Source organism: Erpetoichthys calabaricus, chromosome 7, assembly GCF_900747795.2.
Source record: "Erpetoichthys calabaricus chromosome 7, fErpCal1.3, whole genome shotgun sequence".
Taxonomy (NCBI): domain Eukaryota; kingdom Metazoa; phylum Chordata; class Cladistia; order Polypteriformes; family Polypteridae; genus Erpetoichthys; species Erpetoichthys calabaricus.
In genome coordinates, this window is record NC_041400.2 from 32,639,367 (window position 1) to 32,662,106 (window position 22,740).

At 40.2% G+C, this 22,740-nt stretch overlaps 1 protein-coding gene across 1 annotated transcript in view; it reads right to left on the minus strand.

Annotated features, from left to right (window-relative positions):
- Positions 1–19,115, minus strand: part of zmp:0000001301 (rab9 effector protein with kelch motifs) — a 75,164-nt gene extending 56,049 nt beyond the window's left edge. The window contains exons 1-5 of the mRNA XM_028804843.2: positions 19,051–19,115; positions 15,364–15,436; positions 12,821–12,863; positions 6,439–6,517; positions 2,687–2,775 (exon numbers count right to left, since the gene is read on the minus strand). Of these exons, the coding sequence (XP_028660676.1) occupies positions 2,687–2,775; positions 6,439–6,517; positions 12,821–12,863; positions 15,364–15,436; positions 19,051–19,112 (346 nt within the window). The 5' untranslated portion in view covers positions 19,113–19,115. The remainder of the gene's footprint in view (positions 1–2,686; positions 2,776–6,438; positions 6,518–12,820; positions 12,864–15,363; positions 15,437–19,050) is intronic.
- Positions 19,116–22,740: the final 3,625 nt, after the last annotated feature.

Genomic DNA, 22,740 nt, shown 5'->3' on the forward strand with positions numbered 1-22,740 from the left:
AGTGCAAGGTAGGAACCAACCCAGGACAGGATGCCAGTCTATCGCAGGGTGAACACACACCCATGGCCACACACCAAACACACACTAGGGCCAACTTAGTGCTGCCAATCCACCTAATCTGCACATTTTTGAACTGCTGGAGGAAACCAGAGCACCTGAGGAAATCCATAAAGACATGAGGAAAACATGCAGAATCCACGGGATGCAAACCCTGATCTCCTTACTGCAAGGCAGCTGTGCTAGTACTAAACCACTGTGCTGCCCCAAGGTAATTATGTGCCATGAACCAGTTGCCCACCTTGCTATTGACCAGTGCTGTAGTTTAAGTCAATTAGCAGCACAGAAGGCAGAAATTACCATTATGAGGGTAGAGCAGTTTTTTTTTCCTGCAATGTGAACACTAACTGTCTGTATGAGGATAATCGAAATCCAAGGCAAAAATGAACACCTGCAAGAGCCTCCTTTTTTTTTTAAATGTCTCTGCCCCCCTTTCTCAAATCCTTCCGAGGTTTGACAAAGGCTGTGCTCTTCTTCCTTTTTACCCATCTTGCTGGTGAAACTGCCTTCCCTCCCAGCCTTTGAAGAGTTAAAATGACGGCTTCTACAAAACTTTCTAACAAACCTGGTATTGGGCATTGAGTGATCTAAGGCAACATTAAAATTTAATTTCTTGAGTCCTCACACTTTTGAATTTTAGGCTTTCAGAGGGTCAAAATGATTAAGGTAGGGGATCCCAAGGACAAATCAACCAGTGTCTAGGGTGACAATGCTGTTCACAGCTCCACCATGCAACTTGACTTTGATCCAGTTCAGCTAAATGACTGTGGAATTTGGGATTAAAGAGGGGGAAATTATCTTTGAACACTAGAAACATGTCTTAAAATGCTTTATGCACATGCATCATATTAGTATGATCTTACTTTTGTTTGAAATTTTTTATAGGTTTTACTTCACCTCAAAAAATAATTGAAACTTTGTTTTGGTGTGAGGTGGGGTTTGAGGTCAAGGAATCCAGTGGTTACATTTATGATCATATTAAATACACTTTTAACTATGTTCACCTATGTTAAAAATAAATCACATTCTCCCGCAGTGCTATTTAATTTTCATTGTGTGCACCACTTTCTTGTGCCTTGTGTTTTCTTGGTTGTTGGGAGGTTGCTAAGCAAAACAGCTAAGAATGTGCGACACACAACATTATTATCGCGTTGGTATAACGGTACACATTATGTACTTCCTGGTGCTATGATCAGCAGGGTTTAATAATGATTTTTATTTGAATTACTGCATGGATTTCAATGTTCTAATGATCTAATTGGGACTTTTCAGACTCAAAGAAGCTTCTTGACAAAACTGAAAATATTTATCACTTCACCATGACACCAGCTTTGTTTTTTATCGGTACTACTGTCATTTCGAGTGATCTGGGTCGGACATCTCCATCTTTCCCAGCATTCCCTGGATCATGCCTTGCTTGTGATGTCATACTAGTGACTGTTATGATGGTGTACTAGCAAAAGAGATATTTGGAGTAAGTGGCAGAAAAGGTATAACAAATCAAAAAGGTCAAAACCAGAAAATCGTCCACATTTTTACCAAAACAAGAGACTAAATTGAGGTCAGAAAGTTTACACATAAGTTAAAAACTAAAAACGACTTCACAATAAAAATTAAATTAAAAAACAAAAAATAGGTTTTTAACTCTGCAGACTTGGATAGGGATGACTTTTTAAATTGGCGTTGTTAGCCAAAGGTTGCAAACTCTGAGGGCAGGCCCCTGATGACATTGGAGTTGCTTTAACGATGAGAAGATGAAATCATGATGACAACACAAATGGCACAAATACAAGCAAAAGTAAAAACAAAATCAAAAAACCTAATGTTGGAATAGAATTTTATGGCAAAGTAATTCCCCCTTTTCAGTGGTAGGTCTGTAAAAAAGACGAGGAAAAAGGTGCAAAAATTAAACAAATGATTCAATGATAATAGTGATGGTATAAAGGTCATACTTAAATAAATAAATAGTAAATAGAACAAATAATAAAGGGTCCTCTCTGCATGGAGTTTGCATGTTCTCCCCGTGTCTGCGACGTTTCCTCCGGGTGCTCCGGTTTCTTCCCACAGTCCAAGGACATGCAGGTTAGGTGCATTGGCGATCCTAAATTGTCCCTAGTGTGTGCTTGGTGTATGTGTGTGTGTGTGTGTGTGTGTGTGTGCGCGCCCTGCGGTGGGCTGGCGCCCTGCCCGGAGTTTGTTTTCTGCCTTGCGCCCAGTGTTGGCCTGGGATTGGCTCCAGCAGACCCCCGTGACCCTGTAGTTAGGATATAGCAGGTTGGATAATGGATGGATGGATGGACAAATAATAGATAGATAGATAGATAGATAGATAGATAGATAGATAGATAGATAGATAGATAGATAGATAGATAGATAGATAGATAGATAGATAGATAGATAGATAGATAGATAGATAGATAGATAGATAGATAGATAGATAGATAGATCTATTTAATAAAATCTGTAACTTTAAAACTAAAATACTACATCTGCTCAGTTCAACAAATGGTAGGATATATTCCAACAGCTTTATTCTATTTTTCCAGGACCATCTTTTTCAAATGAATTTTAAGCAGTAATCATTCACATTAATTGACTATCTCTTCATTTAATAAATAGCACAACTTACTAATGTCAAAGCAGTAAACTCCAGGAATGCATTCTTCAGCTTGTGTGTTGGAACAACCACCGAACAGGAACAGCTTCCCACGAATCAGACTGCAGATCAACACAAAAACATGTCATGTTATGTTCTAACCCATTAATCCCGACCAGGATTGCAGGTCAGAGCAAGCAGATCTAAGCTAGCAAAGGGTGCAATCCACAAACAAATCCTAAACAGGGCATCAATACATTGCAGGGTTACCACACACACACCCACACACCAAACACCCACTAGAGCCATGTCCATGCCTCACAGCCATATATAAAAACAGGAAGCACCAGAACCAGACTTGGACCTTTCTCCTTTTACAGAGATGGCGGGAGCACCACACACCCCTTTCCAGTGACCTCCTAACCTGCCATGCTCTCCCAGTCTTTCTAGTGACTTCATAGGAAGACTCAAAAGACATGAATGTCACTGCCATAGTAAATAAACCTCTCAACATGGTCGACACTCTCTCTGCAGACAGACACACTTCTGAATGCTGTGCCCAAGAGGTCATTAAAGGCCTGGATCTTGGTTTTTCTCCAAGACACTCGCAAGCCCAGACACTCAGACTCCTCACTCAGTCTTTCAAGAGCCCCAATCAGAGTCTCCATTGACTCTGCAAAGATCACAGCATCGTCAGCAAAATCAAGATCAGTGAATCTCTATTCACCAACAGATGCCCCATAGCCGCTGGACTCCACGACCCTGCCCAACATCCAGTCCATGCAAGCCACTGCCCCATATCCTCTGTCTTTATGTACCCACTTCTGCCCTAGAACCGCCTTTGGCCCTCTTGTTCAAATCAAACCTAAACACTATGGCACTTTTTGTTTCTTGTATATTATAAAGGAATAAATAGTAGAAGTACAAGTGGTAGTAGAAGCATGGTCACATAAAAAGTGTGAAGTTCTTACTCGTATAACCAGTACTAAGTTAATAGTAAGGAGACCTGGGTTCACTTCCCAGGTCCTCCCTGTGTGGAGTTTGCATGTTCTCCCTGTGTCTGCATGGGTTTCCTCCCACAGTCCAAAGAGATGCAGGTTAGTTGCATTGGTGATCCTAAATTGCCCCTAGTGTTTGCTTGGTGTGTGTGCCCTTCAGTGGGCTGGCGCCCTGCCCGGGGTTTTATTCCTGCCCTGCGTCCTGTGCTGGCTGGGATTGGCTCCAGCAGACCCCCGTGACCCTGTTTTAGGATATAGTGGGTTGGAAAATGACATGACTGACTGAACTAATGGTAATTCTCCTTTTGAGAATATTCACGGTTTAGCCTTTTGGGAATAGTTTTTCTTACTTTTTGAAACTGATGTTTGCTGCACATCTCTCAGTCCAACGATCCCCACTTTAACAGCATGTCAAATTTCACCTCACTGGCAGAAAAATGAACATTCAAGAGAATTCTGTTCAGAAGTGAAAAGAAAGCAAATCTGACTCTGTCTTACAACGAATGACCACCCAAATTCTTTGGCACACAGGATGCAATGCTTAATTAGCGAGATGCTAAATAAAATAATAATTCAAAGTCTCAGCAGTGTGTCCGTATTGTTTCTAAGAATTTATCTTCTCTACAGCCTTGCAAATCTAGGATTTAGATCTTGACATTTGGCTGCTCAGTTGTAATCTCCTTGTAAATATGGTTGTCCCACTATTGACCTCGGCCTTAAGAGGATCAATCTCTTGTTATTCTTTCTGAACTGAGAATATTAAAAAAGGTTAAAATTCCCAGGAGATTGTTTTTGCCATATGAAGACAGGGTTTCTACATGGCCCATTTGATGTGCAGTAAATAGACGAAAAAACACAAAAGTGGAATGAGTAGCAGCTAGAGAATTTTCTATGATATTGACCAGTCAATGCAGAAGTAAAAACAGTAAATGTCTTGAACCACTAAAAGAAGCTTACGTAAATTATATATATTTAAAATTTTATGTAATGGATTAACAACCTGGATGGGTGTCCCAGGCAGAATGGGGCAAGGTTTCTCACCTGGACAGGAGGCCAGCCTATTGGAAGCTCAAGAGGAATGACAGAGTAATAGAAGAACCAGGGGAGAACCAGGGGTTAGGGCTACATGCCCCCCTCCACCAAAAATGTTAGGTGGCAGCATCCCTGGGTGACACTACCTGTATGGACACCCACTGCGCATACTGGGAATTGGGGCAGCCTTGTTGGGTTCCAGGAGTGCCACCAGATGTGCTGTGAAAGTTTGTAATTCCTACTATCGGGGACTTCCACTCGACCCTAAAGTGCTTCCATCAGGCTATGCACTGACATCGGAAGTACTACCGAGTCTAAGATAAATGAAGTCACTCAACCTCATCCAGGCAAGTCAGAGTCGGGCGAGGAGCTGGACAGCATTCGTCTGGGAGGAGTGGAAGAATAAGAGAGAGGAAAAGAGAGTATTTGTCGAGATCCAATATCTAAGAACCTTGTTGTAAGGTACTTTGGTTAATAAACCTGTTTTATTTTAACCCGGGAATTGTGTAGTGTGGTTTTATTTTGGGTTCTGCAACACCCCCTACTGGTCACAGTTACCTACCATATGTGGTTTGTATTGACAGCAGAGAAAAATCTTTAATCTCATGTTTTCATGCAGAATGAAGGTAACAATGTTTATGTTTGAATCAAAGTGTACAGGGATCAACGCAGAACAACAGCAAACAATATCAAAAATGTTCATGGAAAAAGTATTTTAGTCTTGTCACATGATCCACATGTCAAGTCATCCAGTCGTATGCTGACAACATGCAAACGCATTTATCTGTTCGGTAAAATATTGTTAAATCAGTACCTTCGCAAAAGAAAGTAAAAGACAGTGAAATTGTGCTGTACGTCATTGGGAGGCCATAATACATCATGAGTACAAGGTAACCAAAAATGAAAACAAGATAAAAAGTCCTGAAAACGGCAATAGTGTGAACGTTTGTCATGCACATGTTATAAAAGTTACAGAAACAAGACCATGAGTCAATCTCATGATATAATGACAGTAAGCAAGAAGAACAAATATCAGAGATAACAGATAATGGGAACACAACAGTAAGTTGGAGTCATAGGTCTGTAGTTACTGGGAAGAAACAGCAACTAATAGTAAGATAGGAAAACAAGGAGGTTTTCCTCAAATGTCTCCCTCTTGGTGTCTACGCAAATTTGATCTAAATAAATATCTCTTGGTTTATTATACAACTCATTTCATTTGGTTTAGGGATACATTGCCAGTATCAGGCACAAGGAGGGAACAAACCAAAGATGGGGTTCAAGCTCATGAAAGGGCACAATTCCACACAAACACACACATATGCACACACACTCACACACCCCAGGCCACTTTAGAATTAACAATTAATGTAACATTCATGTCTGGTGAATGTAGAATGAAAAGTGAAGTGTCTGGAGTAACACTCACAGATACTAAGGAAATTGTGCAAATGTTATAGAGACAGAGACTGACTTAAACTCAGTTAAGTTCAGTAAAAACCAATACTAAGAATTAGAAAGGCAGTATCATGCTATGATGGTTAAGTTTATACAACAGAAGCAAACTAGTTAATTACTTGGTGTAAAACTATTCACAGATCAAAAGTGAGCCAGCCCATTGACAGAGTTGCCTGCAACTGTCTCATGAGGCAGCACCGCTAATCTCTGTGTTGCTGTTACTTATTTTAGCCATAAATGTTTTTGCAATCAGTAACAAGCAATAAAATAATACAAACATGTCATGAAATATCTTACCAAAGGGAGTGCCCTTCCCTTGGAGATGGAATTTGTCCATTCTGAGGCATTGATTCCCAGTGTAGCTCAGAGGGAGTAACTAAAAAATAAGAATGACATGAATATACATGGGCGGCACGGTGGCGCAGTGGGTAGCGCTGCTGCCTCGCAGTTGGGACACCTGGGGACCTGGGTTCGCTTCCCGGGTCCTCCCTGTGTGGAGTTTGCATGTTCTCCCCGTGTCTGCGTGGGTTTCCTCCGGGCGCTCTGGTTTCCTCCCACAGTCCAAAGACATGCAGGTTAGGTGGATTGGTGATTCTAAATTGGCCCTAGTGTGTGCTTGGTGTGTGGGTGTGTCTGTGTGTGTCCTGCGGTGGGTTGGCACCCTGCCCAGGATTGGTTCCCTGCCTTGTGCCCTATGTTGGCTGGGATTGGCTCCAGCAGACCCCCGTGACCCTGTGTTCGGATTCAGCGGGTTGGATAATGGATGGATGGATGGATGAATATACATGGAAAGAATAATAAACATATTTGTCAAAAACCTTAACCAACTGACAGTAGTGACATACATTCATTTTTAAATATGCTAGTAACTGTTCATGAGTAAATTACAAAACACAATGAAGATTATGTTGGTTTGGACATGTGCAGAGGAGAGATGCTAGGTATATTGGCAAGTGACGCTAAGCATAGAGCTGCCAGGAAAGAGAAAACGAGGAAGGCCGAAGAGAAGGTTGATATTGATGTGGACATGCAGGTGATGGGTGTAATAGAACAAGATGTAGAGGACAGGAGAATATGGAAAAAGATGATTTGCTGTGGTGATCCCTAACAGGAGCAGCCGAAAGAAGAAGATGATGGCACTGGCAGCACAGTGGCACAGTCTTCTGGTCCTACTCTCCTGGTCTGAATCCCTTGCATGCATGTCTTGTTCTCCACAAGGTGTTTGTGGAATGTCTTCTGCGTACACTGGTTTTCCTCCCATACCTCTCAGCGTCGCAAATTACATTAATTGTTGATTCTAAATTTGCTCCCTTGTGAGTGTGTCAGTGTGTGCAAAGTGGGTTTGCAATGGAATAGCATCCCATCTAGGGTTAGTTTCTGTCTTGCACTTGCTGCTCTTGGACAGTGTCAAATCAGATCAAATGTGATTTCTCACATACAAATTACACATACAATACAATGTACAGTGAAATGCATAGTTGCTCAGCTGCAAAGACTGTGCCTTTAAGAAGGAAATAAAACGATGATAGCAATAATACATGATTTATAAATATCAAAAATCATTAATAAAAATGTAAATATGTCATAAATAATAAATAACTTCATAACATAAGTAACTTATTGTAAGAGAATTAGCAATTGGCCATCAAAGTGTTCTACAGTAGACACTTTTCTCTATTCAGGATGTGGATGGACTTTGAGAAAAAAAACCCTCCTTAGTCCTTCTGAACTGAACCAGGGACGGCGTTTACAAGAACGCATTACAGAAAAGAGGCTATTGTTGGGATGGATGGTATCATTGATGATTTTTATTCCCCTGATCCAACATTGTTGGGTGTAATGTCCTTGAAGTTAGGCAGCGTACACCCATGTGAGGCGTTCAGCTGATTGCATTACTCTCTGAAGAGCCTTACTGTTCCCGAAACAGGTAGTAATACTTTCTGTTAGAATACTTTCAATGGTGAATGTGCAGAAGTTATTTACTAACTGGGAGGTAAGCCTGACATTCCAGAGGCATCTGAGGTGGTAAAGATGTTATTGTGCCTTTGAGTGTTAGTCTGTATGGACTAGGTTAGGTCCTCTGTGATGTTGGTACGGGGCATCTAAAACTGTCCACACTCTCTACTTGAGTGTTGTTAATACTGAAGAGGTTGTAGTGCCTCTGCAGTAGTCCACAATCAGCTCCTCTGTCTCGCTGACATTCAGGAGTAGACTGTTGTTCTGACATCAGTGTGGCAGATGCTGCACTTCATCCAAGTAAGCCTCCTCATTGTTGTTAGATATATTACGCCTAACATCTAACAAAGGGAGTACAAGCAGAGGACTCAGAACACAGCCATGTGGAGCCCCTGTGCTGACACTGAGGGGTGATGAGGTGAAGCCATTCACTCAAACACCTGGGGTCTGCTTATAAGGAGGTTAAAGACCCAGTTGTACAATGAAGTTCTCAGACACAGTTTCCTGAGCTTGGCGATGATAATAATAATAATAATACATTTTATTTATATAGCACCTTTCCCATGCTCAAGGCACTTCACAGAGTTTAAGAAAGAACGGCAGGGTATACAGTATATAGCATTGTACTAAACCAGATAAATAAATAAAGAAGAGTAAGATAGTAAATTCAGAGAAAAAAGCGTAACAGACAACATAATTGATGATCTAGCACACACACACAGGTTACATGAGCATCTTGACATAAAGGTAAACTGAAAGAAGGGCAATAAAGTCAAGTAGAGCTAAAAGCCTTCCTGAACAGATGAGTTTTGAGATTGTTTTTTAAAAGAATTCATGGAGTCAGCTGACCTGATTAATTTCGGTAGGTCATTCCAGAGTCTGGGCGCTATACAGCTGAAGGCCCTGTCACCCATGGAGTGTAGATTAGTTTGAGGCACAACAAGATTGCCAGAATCAGAGGACCTTAGTGGGAGGACAGGCACATAGTGATGGAGAAGTTCACTGATGTAGTTTGGCGTAAGGTCGTTTAAGGCTTTGTAGGTTTATCAGTAGAATTTTATATTCAATTCTGTAAGACACAGGGAGCCAGTGAAGGCGAAGCAGGATGGGTGTGATGTGCTCGCTGCTGCTGGTCCGTGTAAGGACTCTTACAGCCAAGTTTTGAATAAGCTGGAGCTGTGATATAAGATTAGAAGGGGCACCTGCCAGTAGGGAATTACAATAATCGATGCGGGATATGATAAAAGCATGGACAAGTTTCTCAGCGTTAGAAAAGGAGATGAAGGAGGAAACACGGGATATGTTATGAAGGTGAAAGTAAGAATGTTTCTTAATGTGATTTATCTGGGCGGAATAAGAAAGGGAGGAATCAAAAATGACACCATGATTCTTTGCAGTAGAGGCAGGTCTGATGGGATCACCGCCAAGATGGACTGGGAAGGAGCTCATTTTATTAAGTTCCACTTTAGTCCCAATTTGCAGGAGTTCGGTTTTGTCTTTGATGATCTTAAAAGGGATTATTTAGTTATATAGATAAAATGTATTATTATTATTAAATGCAGACTAAAAATGCTATTTATGTCTATAAATAGCATTCACAAATAATTCCCTCTTTTGTTGTCTAAATAAATGGGAGGCAATAATGCAGCAGGCTTGTAGAAATTAGAAACAGCTTATGAGATTTTACATATGTTATGGTAGCAGTTCTGAATTGTACATTTGCTTTAAATTGGCTGTCATCTCCTATCAATAAGAACACACACTCACTACGCAAATTAATAGGAACACCTGTACACCTACTTATCCATGCAATTACCTAATCAACCAATCATGTGGCAGTGGCACAATGCATAAAATCATGCAGATACAGGTCAAGAGCTTCAGTTGATGTTCACATCAAACACCATAGAGGGGAAAAATATGATCTCAATGATTTCAGCCGTGGCCTGATTGTTGTTGCTAGATGGGCTTGTTTGATGATTTCTGTAATAGTTGATCTCATGGGATTTTCACATACAGCTGTCTCTGGAGTTTACTCAGAATGTTGCAGAAACAAAATACATCCAGTGAGTAGAAGTCAAGTGGATGGAAATGCCTTGTTGATGAAAGAGCCCGGAGCAGAATGGCTAGACTTGTTCAAGCAGACAGAAAGGCTACAGTAACCCAGAGAAGCACTCTGTACAATGGTGGTGAACAGAAATGCATCTCAGAATACACAACATGCTGAACCTTGACGCAAATGGGCTACAACAGCAAAAGAACACGTCGGGTTCTACTCCTGTCAACGAAGAACAGAAATCTGTGTTTGCAGTGGGAACAGGCTCACCAAAACAGATAAAGACTAGTAAAATGTAGGCTGGTCTGATGAATCTCAATTGCTGCTTAGGCATACAGATGGTAGAATTTGGTGCCGACAACATGAATCCATTCACTCAACATTCTTTGTGTCAACAATCCAGGCTGGTGGTGGCTGTGTAATGGTGTGAAGAATATTTTGTTGTCACACTTTGGGCCTGCTAATACGAATCAGTAAATGCTTGAATACCTGATGGCCCATTTGAGTATTGTTGCTAACCATGTGCATCCCATCATGGCCACAATTTACTCATCTTCTAATGGCTATTTCTAGTATGATAATGCACCATGTCACAAAGCAAAAGTTGTCTCAAACTACAGTAGATTCATAAACATTGTGTGGCCCAGCCGGGATGCCTGGAGGGACCGAGAGAGGGACAATGGCTCCTCTGGGCCATGAGAGGGTAGCCGCCCTGGTCTGCATGGGGGCCACGGGATCAGAGCTTGGAAGTTCATCCCTGTTGGGGCCCGTGGCCACTGCCAGGGGACGCCTGGGTGATTATGGAGCCCTGGATGGCAGCACTTCTGCCGCACCAGGAAGTGCTGCCAGAAGATCATCAGGAAGCCCCTGGAGTGCTTCCAGGTGTTCATGCGGCACTTTCGCCACACCAGGAAGTGCCATCGGAAGAACATCACGAAGCACCTGGAGCACATCTGGGGTGTTATAAAAGGTGCTGCCTCACTCCATCAGGAGTGCCGGAGTCGGGAGGAAGACGACAGAGCTTGTGTGGAGAGGAGTAGAGATGGCAGAAGTACTGGGAGAGTGAAGGAAACAAGGGACTAAGTTTGGTTGGAAGGACATTGTGAGGTGCTGTTAAAGAAGAAGAAAATAAATGTGAGTGTTCTGGACATCTGGTGTCATGTCTGTCTGTGTATGGGAGCTGTCTTATCACAATTGATTTTCAGTGTACTCCAGTCACCAAATCTGAATACAGTAGAACACCTGTGGGATGTTGGAGACATCATGGGGAACATGAATGTGCAGCTAACAGTTCTGTAGAATTTGCAACATGGACCAGAATCATAAAGGAATGCTTCCAACATGAGGCAGTTCTGAGAGCTAAAGGAGGTCCTGCCTAGTATTAACATAGTGGTCTTAATAAAGTGCTCATTGGGTGCATATAGTCAAGCAATACTTTACACTTACAATACCTAAGAGCTTTTTACACTTCCTGCTTAAACTAGTTTTCAAAATAACCAGGAAATTCTTAAACAAACACAAAACATTACCAGACAAGGTAGAATTCTTAGTTGCCAAGTAAGAAACTGTTTAGTCAAAGTGGGCAGTTTTACCAAAGAAAAGGATTAAAGTGTCATTGTAAAACTACACTTTTTTAAGAGTTACAAGAAAAGTTCTGCACCCACCTCCAACAGATACGTCATGGCCCCCTGTCATGTTAAACTGGATTAAGAAGGTTTGAGAATATCATATTATGTCTTATATGATCATAATTTAATATTCGAAAGTATGGATTTTATTTTCATTAAAATCAATCATCTATTTTTTAATCTGTTCTCTGAACTTTCTTCTTCCATTAAAGGGTTTTAAAAAAGCCAAAACATATCCCAGTAGTATGTGGCAAAATGTGGGAGTCACACCAAGATTGGCTGCCAGTCTAACACTGGGCAAACAATCACCCACACTATGAAGCTCCAGAGTTTGGTAACCTAATATGCCGTTTCTGAGATGTGTACAGAAGAGAGAGCACCAGGAGAAAAATGTACATCCACATGGAGACAAAAAACAAACTCAACAGAGACAGAAAGCAGGCTGGAGTCAGACCCAGAGCCTTTCATCTGTGACGCAACAGCACTGACAGTTGTGACACTATGCCACCTAGATAGATAGATAGATAGATAGATAGATAGATAGATAGATAGATAGATAGATAGATAGATAGATAGATAGATAGATAGATAGATAGATAGATAGATATGAAAGGTACCATATAATAGACAGATAGATAGATAGATAGATAGATAGATAGATAGATAGATAGATAGATAGATAGATAGATAGATAGATAGATAGATAGATAGATAGATAGATAGATAGATAGATAGATAGATATGAAAGGTACCATATAATAGACAGATAGATAGTATGAAAGGCACAATATAATAGATAGATAGATAGATAGATAGATAGATAGATAGATAGATAGATAGATAGATAGATAGATAGATAGATAGATAGATAGATAGATAAAACTTTATTTGTATTTAAATAAATAAATAAATACGGAGCTTCTGTAAAAAGGCTGCTGCTTGCACAGTGCCCGAATATGTAAAATATTGTAATAAGATGTTAAAGATCTTAATTCTACTACTAATTTCATAATGTATTAAATTATTTCAGAATATTTACCTGTTAGTATGTAAAAATCATTAAAGTACCTTGGCTGTCCATCCTGGAAGAACAAACAAAATTAAAATTAAGAGAAGCTGGGAGAGAAGGAGTGGGTAGGTATTTGCATGTCACGGCACATGCAACAGTTTGCCATGACTGCATGGGGTCAGTTTACAAAAGGTATCGTTGTTTGCTCAGGCAGTGTATTCTAGGAAAGCTGCCAACACATAAAGTATTTAAATCAATAGCAACTGCTTAAAAGATCATAAATGTAGGCAGTCAGGGGAATCATATGTAGGGGATCTCACTCTGGAAATGGTTACTAAAACTTACAATTTGCACCTGTCTCTTTAATTTTTTGCAGCCACAGAAAGGGTGGCTAATGAGTTGGATATAAAATTACAAAATCAATAATTCAAATCAGTTTAGTAGCTGGCTGTGCAACAATGAGCACTTACCTGTTTGCACTCTCGTATTTGAATATATTTGTTATGACACAACATTTGGGAAGTCATTGGCTAAAGGGTACTATAAAAATTCACTGGCTGCTCTCTCTTACAATTACTTGCCTTTCTTTATTGATGATACCCTCAAAGTAGATGTTTCTAAGATATTGATTAACAAGGTGCTATAAAAACAAATTGATCATTATATCTTAAGATGGATTTCTTTTCCTTTTACTGATGTACACACAAAGATATAATCACCACAGGTCATTTCATGTTACAGCATGCTAAAATTCCTTTGCAAGCTCATAAAGCTGAATGTGCTGCGTTTCTCATTAAAGTATCGCAGTTGCTTGGACACGTGGCACTTTGTTGATAGCAAATTAACTCAACTCACAGCGTGTGTCAAGTGGGAGGTGACATGATCAGTTAGAGTCTTGCAATTAATTGCTTAAACCGTGAATGTGAAATAGCTGCTGTTCAGCCATTTAGTCAATGTGAGATTACACTGGACAGCAAATATTTTACATCCTGAACACATTTAGGTGTATTTAATGGATTTTGGCCTGCTAATCACAAAAATCACCTTTACATTTTCCTATACCTTGCCATTTTATTTCAACTGCTTATTTTTGTGATTTCCTCTTATATTATAAGTATCCATATGCAGTACAACTACAGCTGGAACATTAGTGGCATTCTAAACGTAGTTGTACTGCTACTAAAAATGCAATTTGAACGTACCAAGTACTAAATGGGTCAGCCGCTACAAAGAGTCTCATTACAGTAAAGGAAATGGCTGCTTCAGGGCACAGAAGTGTGGCACATAAACCACTTGTCAACCTAAAAAAAAAATATTTCTGTCTTCTCTTCATATAAAATTTGGATTGATAAAATATTTTGTAAGAGGGATGAGCACGGAAGGTGATGGATTTCGATATTTGAGGCAGATGTTTCCACAAATTAAGAGATTAAGGATGGCATTTTAGTGGGTCCACAAATCAGATCAGATCTGTTAGTGGGGCAAGAGAAAACTGCATAGAAGGCATTCAAGGAGGTTTTAAGAATTGTCTTGGCAACTACAGAGTACCAAATTATGTTCAGTTGGTTTGCAACATGCTTCAAGCATGCAAAACCATGAAGTGCAACATGCCATAAGGATTAATTTCCTGAATTGCACATAGGAGACAGCTTAAGGGCTTAATAGCAATTATCTGCCAAACCAGGGGGTGGCGCTGTTATGTAATGACTTTTCTCTTCCTCCCTCTGCAGGACAGAAGACTGACAACCTCACCATCTCCAAAGTCACTTCCACTGTCTGCCCTCCTGCACTCACCCTTCCTGCCTGGGCTTTACAAGACTGGATACACCACCATTTTGAGCAGGTCCACTTGTTAACTCCTGCCTGAAATGACTGTCTGTCTGTCTGTCTGGCCTGGAAGTGTGAGGCAGCCGAGAAGTGCGAGGCTACAGCATGAAGCCCAAAGACCCGGTAAGGCGGCCCCAAATTAACGAGTCACAAGAAGAAAGAAATATGAGGCTACAGCATGAATCTGAAAGAAAGCGACTCTGTCACCAAAGTGAAACCACTGAGGAAAGACAAACGAGAGAGAAACTCAGTTAGCCACTGACAGACAAGGGGGACGAACATGTCTGCGAAATGAAACAGCTGACTCTGCATTTCAATTTTTTTTCTGATGGTTTCAATAGTTTCTAGGAGCCTGGGTTTTTACAGCACGGGCTTACACAGCTAATATTCAATAAAAGTTCATTTCATGTTCCTTCAAATTCCTACGTGATATGTCAGTCTAATATTAGATTTGTATTCCACTTGACGCTGTCATCATCATCATCACCAAAAATTTTCAGGAAGTAAACTTTTCATGTCATTTGTTTTCCAGTGTTATTAAAAAGCATTTGCACCCCCCACCATCCAAGAAAGCTTTTCAACATTTCACTGCCAAAAGGCTGTTGGTACTGATGTCAACCTTAGGTTTATTATGTGCACCATAAGACTCTCAGAACCCAAAAAGCTTTACTCCATGTGTTTCAGACCTGCTGATTTGCTATTGTCATATAACTAAGAAGTTTACAAATGTTTACGGGTATACTCACAAGTGAATCTTTGTTAGAAACGCCTCCAAAGAAGAACACTATGTTTCCAGCCACTGCAATTGCTTGCCCATACCTAAGGAAAGAGATTCAATCATTTTATATGTAGCACCTAGTACTGTGTCTTACAAGAAACATACTATAATGTTTGTTGCTTTCGTCACCATTATAAATAACTTGATTGATAGGTGAATTGTGCATCCATTATCCAACCCACTATACCCTAACACAGGGTTACCGGGTTCTGCTGGAGCCAATCCCAGCCAATGCAGGGCACAAGGTAGGAACAAATCCCAGGCAGGGTGCCAGCCCACCGCAGGGCACACACACACACAGCACACACTAGGGACAATTTAGGATCGCCAGTGCACCTAACCTGCATGTCTTTGGACTGTGGGGAGGAAACCGGAGCACCTGGAGTAAACCCATGCAGACATGGAAGCGAACCCAGGTCTCCTTACTGCGAGGCAGCAGCGATACCACTGCACCACTGTGCCACCCTGCAGGGAGATTGTTTTTCTTAATTGAATTTTTCCTGAGTATCTTCATTTGGCATTATAATAAATTTACAACAGACTTGTGGAGGAAACTTGTAACCTTTCCTAAAAGACAAGATATATCCTAGACCTAGGCTCAGGAGAGGCAGTCACATTAATGACCTGCAAGAAGCCAGTCCTGTTGACTGAATTGACAGGATCCCTCCCAACAGTACGAACAGTACAGAACTTAAAGATTGAGTCTTCAAATGGAGAGGACATCAAGCCAGCTATCTATAGGCAAGCAGAAAGCTTCTTTGAGGAGGGCTGGGCTTCTAGTCATTCTGTTAATTTAGTAAGGAATCTAGATTGATACTATTTCTGATTTGCTTTCACTTAATATTCCATTTATCGAGTAGCAGCAACATATTATGTTGTAAACACACTTACAGGCCCTGCAGTCCTTGGAACAAATGAACTATGCAAAGGTGGGAGAAATATAAAAATCCATCAGTCCATTTTCAATGCCTACTTTTGGCTGATTGGAGTAATGTGAGGCCAGTGAGTTGGAGATGCTAAAAGGAATACCATTCATGCAGGGAATTACATATATTACAAAGTATGATATCATTATGTATGCAAAATATTTTGGGCTGCAAGCAACTCCTACTCTATTTGACTTCTGCAATCAACTATGTTATGGACTGCCACCCTGCACAGGTTTGCTTCCTGCTTTGCTACCCATAGACTATAATTGAATTAAGCAGGCTTAGAAGTATGATAGATGCCTTTAAACTTGGTGTCCATCCAAGTCTGCTCACAAAACTCTTGATGCATAATTCTTGTGTGTCCGCTCAATCCTCCTTCTTTTTCGTATTACATGCATGTGTTTCAGTGTGCTGCACACGCTGATAATGTTGAACGTTCTACACGTGCACACGGAACACAAGGAAATCTGATTTTCATGGGGCTCTGAATTTTCAACTGCACTGGCAGTAACAGGTACAATTCATTAACCAGCTCTACACAATATGCCAGACCGTTCATAAAAATTGGTTAACATGTACTTGCAAATCAACCTAAATGCATGTCTCTGAAATTTGGGCAAAAAATGTAATTCTGAGACTAAACTGAAACAAAAACATCAGTGAACTTGGAAATCATAATGTAATGGGGATCTCACCATGCCAAATAAATGTACAGTACTGCAGGAAGATAAGGCATCTGTGTTTTAAGTTGGATGAGCTGCAAAATATTAGTTATTGTGGTGAACAAGTGAAATTGCAGAGTCCCAAAAATAGTTGTGGTGCCAACCTGGCCTAACTGGGACCTCTGTCCTGCTGTGAGTTTGGGTCAAATTGAGATGCCGCCTTCCAGGGATGGGCTCTTTTTATATCTTTCAGACTGGAAGAGGTGGGGTTTGAGGAAGCGATGGGGGTGTTTTCAGTCGTCTTCTGGGTTGCCTTCTTTGTGTCACAGAGGGAATAAACAAGACAGTCAGTAACAGCACCCTCTCTCGCCCTGGGATGGTACTGTATATCTGATGAGAGTTTGCAAGGTAATCCTCAGACGCACATGCAACACACAAGATATTGCCTCAAAAATCCGTGGTGAAGTTAGCATAACATTCGACATTTGTTTGAATTTCACACTTTGGAGCTCACGTTGTCGATTTTACTGTAAAGTGAGAAGTTTGCTCGTTGTCAACCCCAAATAGAATACATCCGTTAAGAAGAGATGACTCCATGGTGAAAAGTGAAGAGGAGACGTGCCCTTAGTCAGAAGCGCAGTTAGTCACTTGACCTGAAGGAATTCTTATTTGGATCGACTGTCATTGACTACTGGGAATGCAGACCTCAACTCACCTCCTAGGATTTCAATGAGGGGGACCTACACTCTTAAAAATAACGATCCTGTGATGGCACTGTACTACATTGTGAGGTGTCTTGTGGAATCTTTGCTTGAACGGGTTCTTGTCCTATGAAGTTTGTTCTTTGGGCTTTGAAAAGGCTCTTAATATGTGAGCAAAACACATGTGTTTAATGTACATTAGATAACTGACAGGATGCTAACAGATAAAGAAGACCAAAATCCAGCCTGTGTTATTGTATCTAGCCTGAGTCATTTTAAAATCTGGAAAACCCTGTAGGATTTCATAAATCTGTTATCTACTCGTGGTTAATTTTGGAATCTGTTACAGATCTAATCAAATAATGGTTCTTATTCTGGAACTTTCTGGAACTACCCAGTGGAGGGTTCTTTTGAGAAGTAAATATGGCTCCTATATAGCATCACCCTGAGCAATCATTTTGGAACCTTGTTCAAGAGTGTATGTGAGGAGCACCACAACAAAGAAGCATGTTCATAAATTATAAATGATTTTGAAGCAAAGCATTGTTTACACACTACGTTGATAACAAAAGGTAAAGTGATCAGAATATGGATCAATGACACAACCTCAACAATTCACATTTATAAACCTTCAGAGTGATTCAAAATAAACTGTAGGACATGCAACACAATCCTGAAGCCCACTGATGTACACCCATCTTTAAAAATCCAGAGGAATATAATAATGTCACCAAGTAGCCTAACTTTAAAATTTTGGGGGATAATAAAGGAAAATCCCAGAGATAGACATATGAGAGAACATACAAACTCCAATCTGACATTACTGGCCTGGGGGTTCATACCCAGATTTCGGAAGTGATCAGCAGAACTTAACACTGCTACAACTTGCTGCATCATTAATTTTAGAAAAATATTTATTTAAAGTAGCTTATCCAGTTCAGGGTTGTGAGTAGCTGCTGCTCATCCAGATAGCATTTTAAACAAGACACAGACCAACCCAGGATGGGGTACCAGTGCCTAGAAGGGCACACCAATGCAGGGATACATACTCGTTCATACACATGGAATATGGAGTTGCCAGTTAAACTAACATGCACACATTTAAGGTGACTTTCTTAAAAGATACCCGAGAGAAAACCCCAGTGTAGCCAGAGGGAGCTCCTGCAAACTAAATAGCTGGCAGGGACCAGATAGATCAGAACGCTATGCACTGCTACACCCCGCGTGATCCCGAATATATACTGTATATCATATGAAAATAATGATTTTTAGCTTAATAAACACTTGTATATGATATATCACGTTCATATTTTACACTAATCGAATATTTTATCAGTTAAATATGCTTGCAATAAAATGTTACCTTGGACTTGGTGGTTCACCCTTGATGGTTTTGTCTACCCAATGTCCACTTGCCAAAGCCATTCTTCTTTCTGGAAGAAAAACATACTGGCTAACAATTCCGTCATACAACAACGATGTATAAATATTGTAATTACAGTTAAAAAGAAACAGCATTCACGATGTTATCACCGAGTAACCTACCCTAAATTTCAGAATGTAAATGCTGTAAAGAAAAATTACCCCAACTTTAAATTCTGCAAAGTTTGTAGCGCACTTGTCCAACACCTAAAGCGGACTCCTGTGACGATTGCAATACGTGCGTCCAGCAGGTGAGCAGCCGCCCGCTCTCACGCACCGTACTGCCCTGCGCGTTCGCCTTTCCTACTCATTCAGCTTTTAATCGCGACCCTGGTTGCTAGGAAACTCGGACTCAACTTTGGTGCCTTGCATTAATGAATGGCTTTTTTTATTTCCGGGTGTTAACCGGTGCGAGGAGCAGGATGGATTTCCATTGCATATTGTCCTCAACTAAATAGAGCAATTTAGGAAGACGGAGCTCGCGCATTGGATGTCAGGTTGCGGTGTTACGCATATTACAAAAAGAGCTTCTTCGTTATATTGACTTCGATTTTCAACTGACAAACACGTTCTGTCACCCCTAAAACACGTTTTGAACGTTTTTGTAAGGATGTATTGTCTACGCCCAGATGTGCGTGTCTTTGTGTTTATTAGGTAAAGAGTGATGCGGACCACCGAGAACAAATGGACAGATTCTCAAAGCTTGCACACCTTTGTCACGAGAACTGATCAGATTTGGACTTCAAGCTTTTTAAAGTTTAACATTTTTAAAGCGGACACCAACAGCAGCCACTTAAGTGCTCATAACTTCAACAAAAGCCCAGTTACGCATTTTGGAACTTTGGAAGAAAACCATTCGTGAAGTTTGAGTTCAGCCCAAGGTTCAGGCTTTGAGGTTTTAAAGTTTAAAATTTCTGAACGCAGTTGTCACAACAACTAAGCTCTAATTGCAAATTAACATTCATTAGAGTTACATCTTTACTAAATGAACAGAGTGTCTGTTTGTTCATGGCAGGTATTTAATTTGTTTTGTATGTGTAAAAAGAGGAAAAAAATCCTTCTTGACATTTTTAGTTTATGAGGGATGCATCTTAAATGAAACAAAAGCATGAATTAATTCAAAATTCATGTAGTTACAGGTAAAGTAAGTTATTTATTAATTGTTCAAATTTAAACCAAAAAAATTAGGTCAAAAATATTAGATACATAAAAATATAAATTAGGTTTCTGATTGAATAGCTTTTAGTAAAATAAGTGCCTGGTATTACATTCTGTAAATACAGGATTTTGGTAAATCATACTGTACACTGTACTCGTGTCAATTTTTTTTTTCTTGAAAACTTGAATGATTTAGTTGGTCCCAAATGTACACAGGACTTTGAATGTACTTTGCTGGTATTGATATTCAACTAGTATTTTGAGATTTGTATGGAAGGTAATATAAATGTACACTAAAGCAAGTACTTATACTCTTTGTTATGCAGTGCCTTTAATTAACATATAAATTATATTTAATTCAGGTGGTACTGTAACAGCGTCCTGGTTACAAATTTACCCTGTGTGGTGGTGGTAGTGGTGTGTGTGTGTGTATTTGGGGATGGTTAGGGACCCTGTGATGGACTGCTGTCCTGTCTGCAGCTGTTTCCTGCTTGCACCCAGGGGTGCGGTGGTAGGCTCCTGCCTCCTCTGACTCTAAATCAGATTATGCAAATCTGAGAATGGCATGATGTAATCATACATCAAGACAAAGCAAACAGCACACTTTGAAACCATGCTGTAACATACAAGAAACAGTGCCACCTGCAGTACAGGGCTAATGGATTCACAGTGTCCACCAGACAGCCAGGTTAGGCATCTATAAATGTAGCACTTCTACTCCATGTGCACGTGCCTACAGCCCCACCCCAACTCCTCCCACAATTATGCCTATTTGAATATGCAAGTCAATCCAAATAGCCCCTTATGTTCAATGTTTTGCTGAAAGACAATAGCAAAAGCACATATAAAAAAGAATTTCAGCAAATTGAAATGGAGTTCCTGCTTAGTGAAGTGAAGGCATGGAAAAATGTACCATTTGGTGGCTTAAGCAGTGGTATAGCGTGGCAGAGACACTCAGAAGTTCAAGTTCAGAAAGTTGTACTGTGCTTAAAATAAAAAAAGAAGTGATCACAAATCAAAGTCGGCATGAAAAGGTGAGTCACAGCACACTGGATGGAAAAAAGGTCTATGTCGACTTTAATCTTGAAATTTTCACCTTAATCACATAGTTTATTTTGTTCTTAAAGTAGAACATCGTAAACTTCATCCTAGAATCCATGTTTCATTTACTAGAGTTTCTGAAACTCCATTGTAACTAAAGTGGGATATTAAATGCTTCTCTGAACATTTTAGAATACTAAGATGTATACATTTTTATGATGAAACACTAGGGCTGGGCAGTATGACCAAAATTCTATATCACGGTATTTTTCAAAATTATACCAGTTTCACGGTATTCAATGGTATTTTTTTCCCCATGCATGTGTGGATGTTAATCACATTTTCCACTGCAATTACTGCAGTAGACTGGCTAAGAATAATCTATTCCACTGTCATGAGAATTGTACATTGTACAAGAAAACATTTTAATGTGCACACAAGTATTAATACAGGTTTGCATGGCCCCATAAAGTGATAGTTTTCAAGGTGGTGGCACTAATGAAGAGAAGGAATCACACTGCATTACAGTCGCAGTCAAAATATAGAACCATTTTATTGAACAGATTTTGCAAACAACATATTTTCAATCATCCAAAGAGGCATTTAGACTTAGTAAAATATCCAGAGGTGCTTGTCAAAAGTTGTATTGCACTGAACATGTCTTAGAAAAGGAATAAAGACTAAATATTTTTTTGTAAACCAACTACACTTTCTGTTAATGTTAACAATCTCTGTCCACTGACACATTAGCTATATGGATTGCAATGGCGTTGGTTATCTCGATCCACCGCTTGCTTTTTTTGTCATAAGCAGTCCTCTAGCAAATGTGTCTACAAGTGACATCTGACTCGAGTGTCCTTTAGCTTTTTCAGTTTTACCTGAGGAGGTGGAGGGTGCCAATCTTATTTCCATACATTCATGGTACTCCAAAGCATGTTTGCGGCTAAGGTGGTGCAGCAAATTGCTTGTGTTGCCACCTCCGGCAACAACTTTAGCTCAACAACATTTGCAGTAACTAGTTGTTTGGTCCACATCCGACCTTTTAAAACCAAAATCTCCAGACAACAGATGCGGCTCCTTTTTTAGGCAAAAGTTCTTCTGTGTCATCATGTTCAACTTTATCGTCTGCTACAGCTTCAGTTTCAGAATGCTCTTCGTCCATTTTCACCTCTGAATACCTCCACTAACGCATGTACTCTGTTGCATGTGTGTTTAGCAGCGTAGCAGTGAAAAAAGTCCCCCCTTAAACAGTTTCCTGCTGTGCCACGTTCTGAACATTGTTTAGGCTATTTAAACCGGCATTGTGGCATAAGAAAAATCCATATCATAACAAAAATAAAAAACGGTTTTTGGTATGAACCGGTATACCTCCCAGCACTATGAAACACATTAAAGCATGTTTTGAACCCCGTCCAGGGATTGTTCCTGCCTG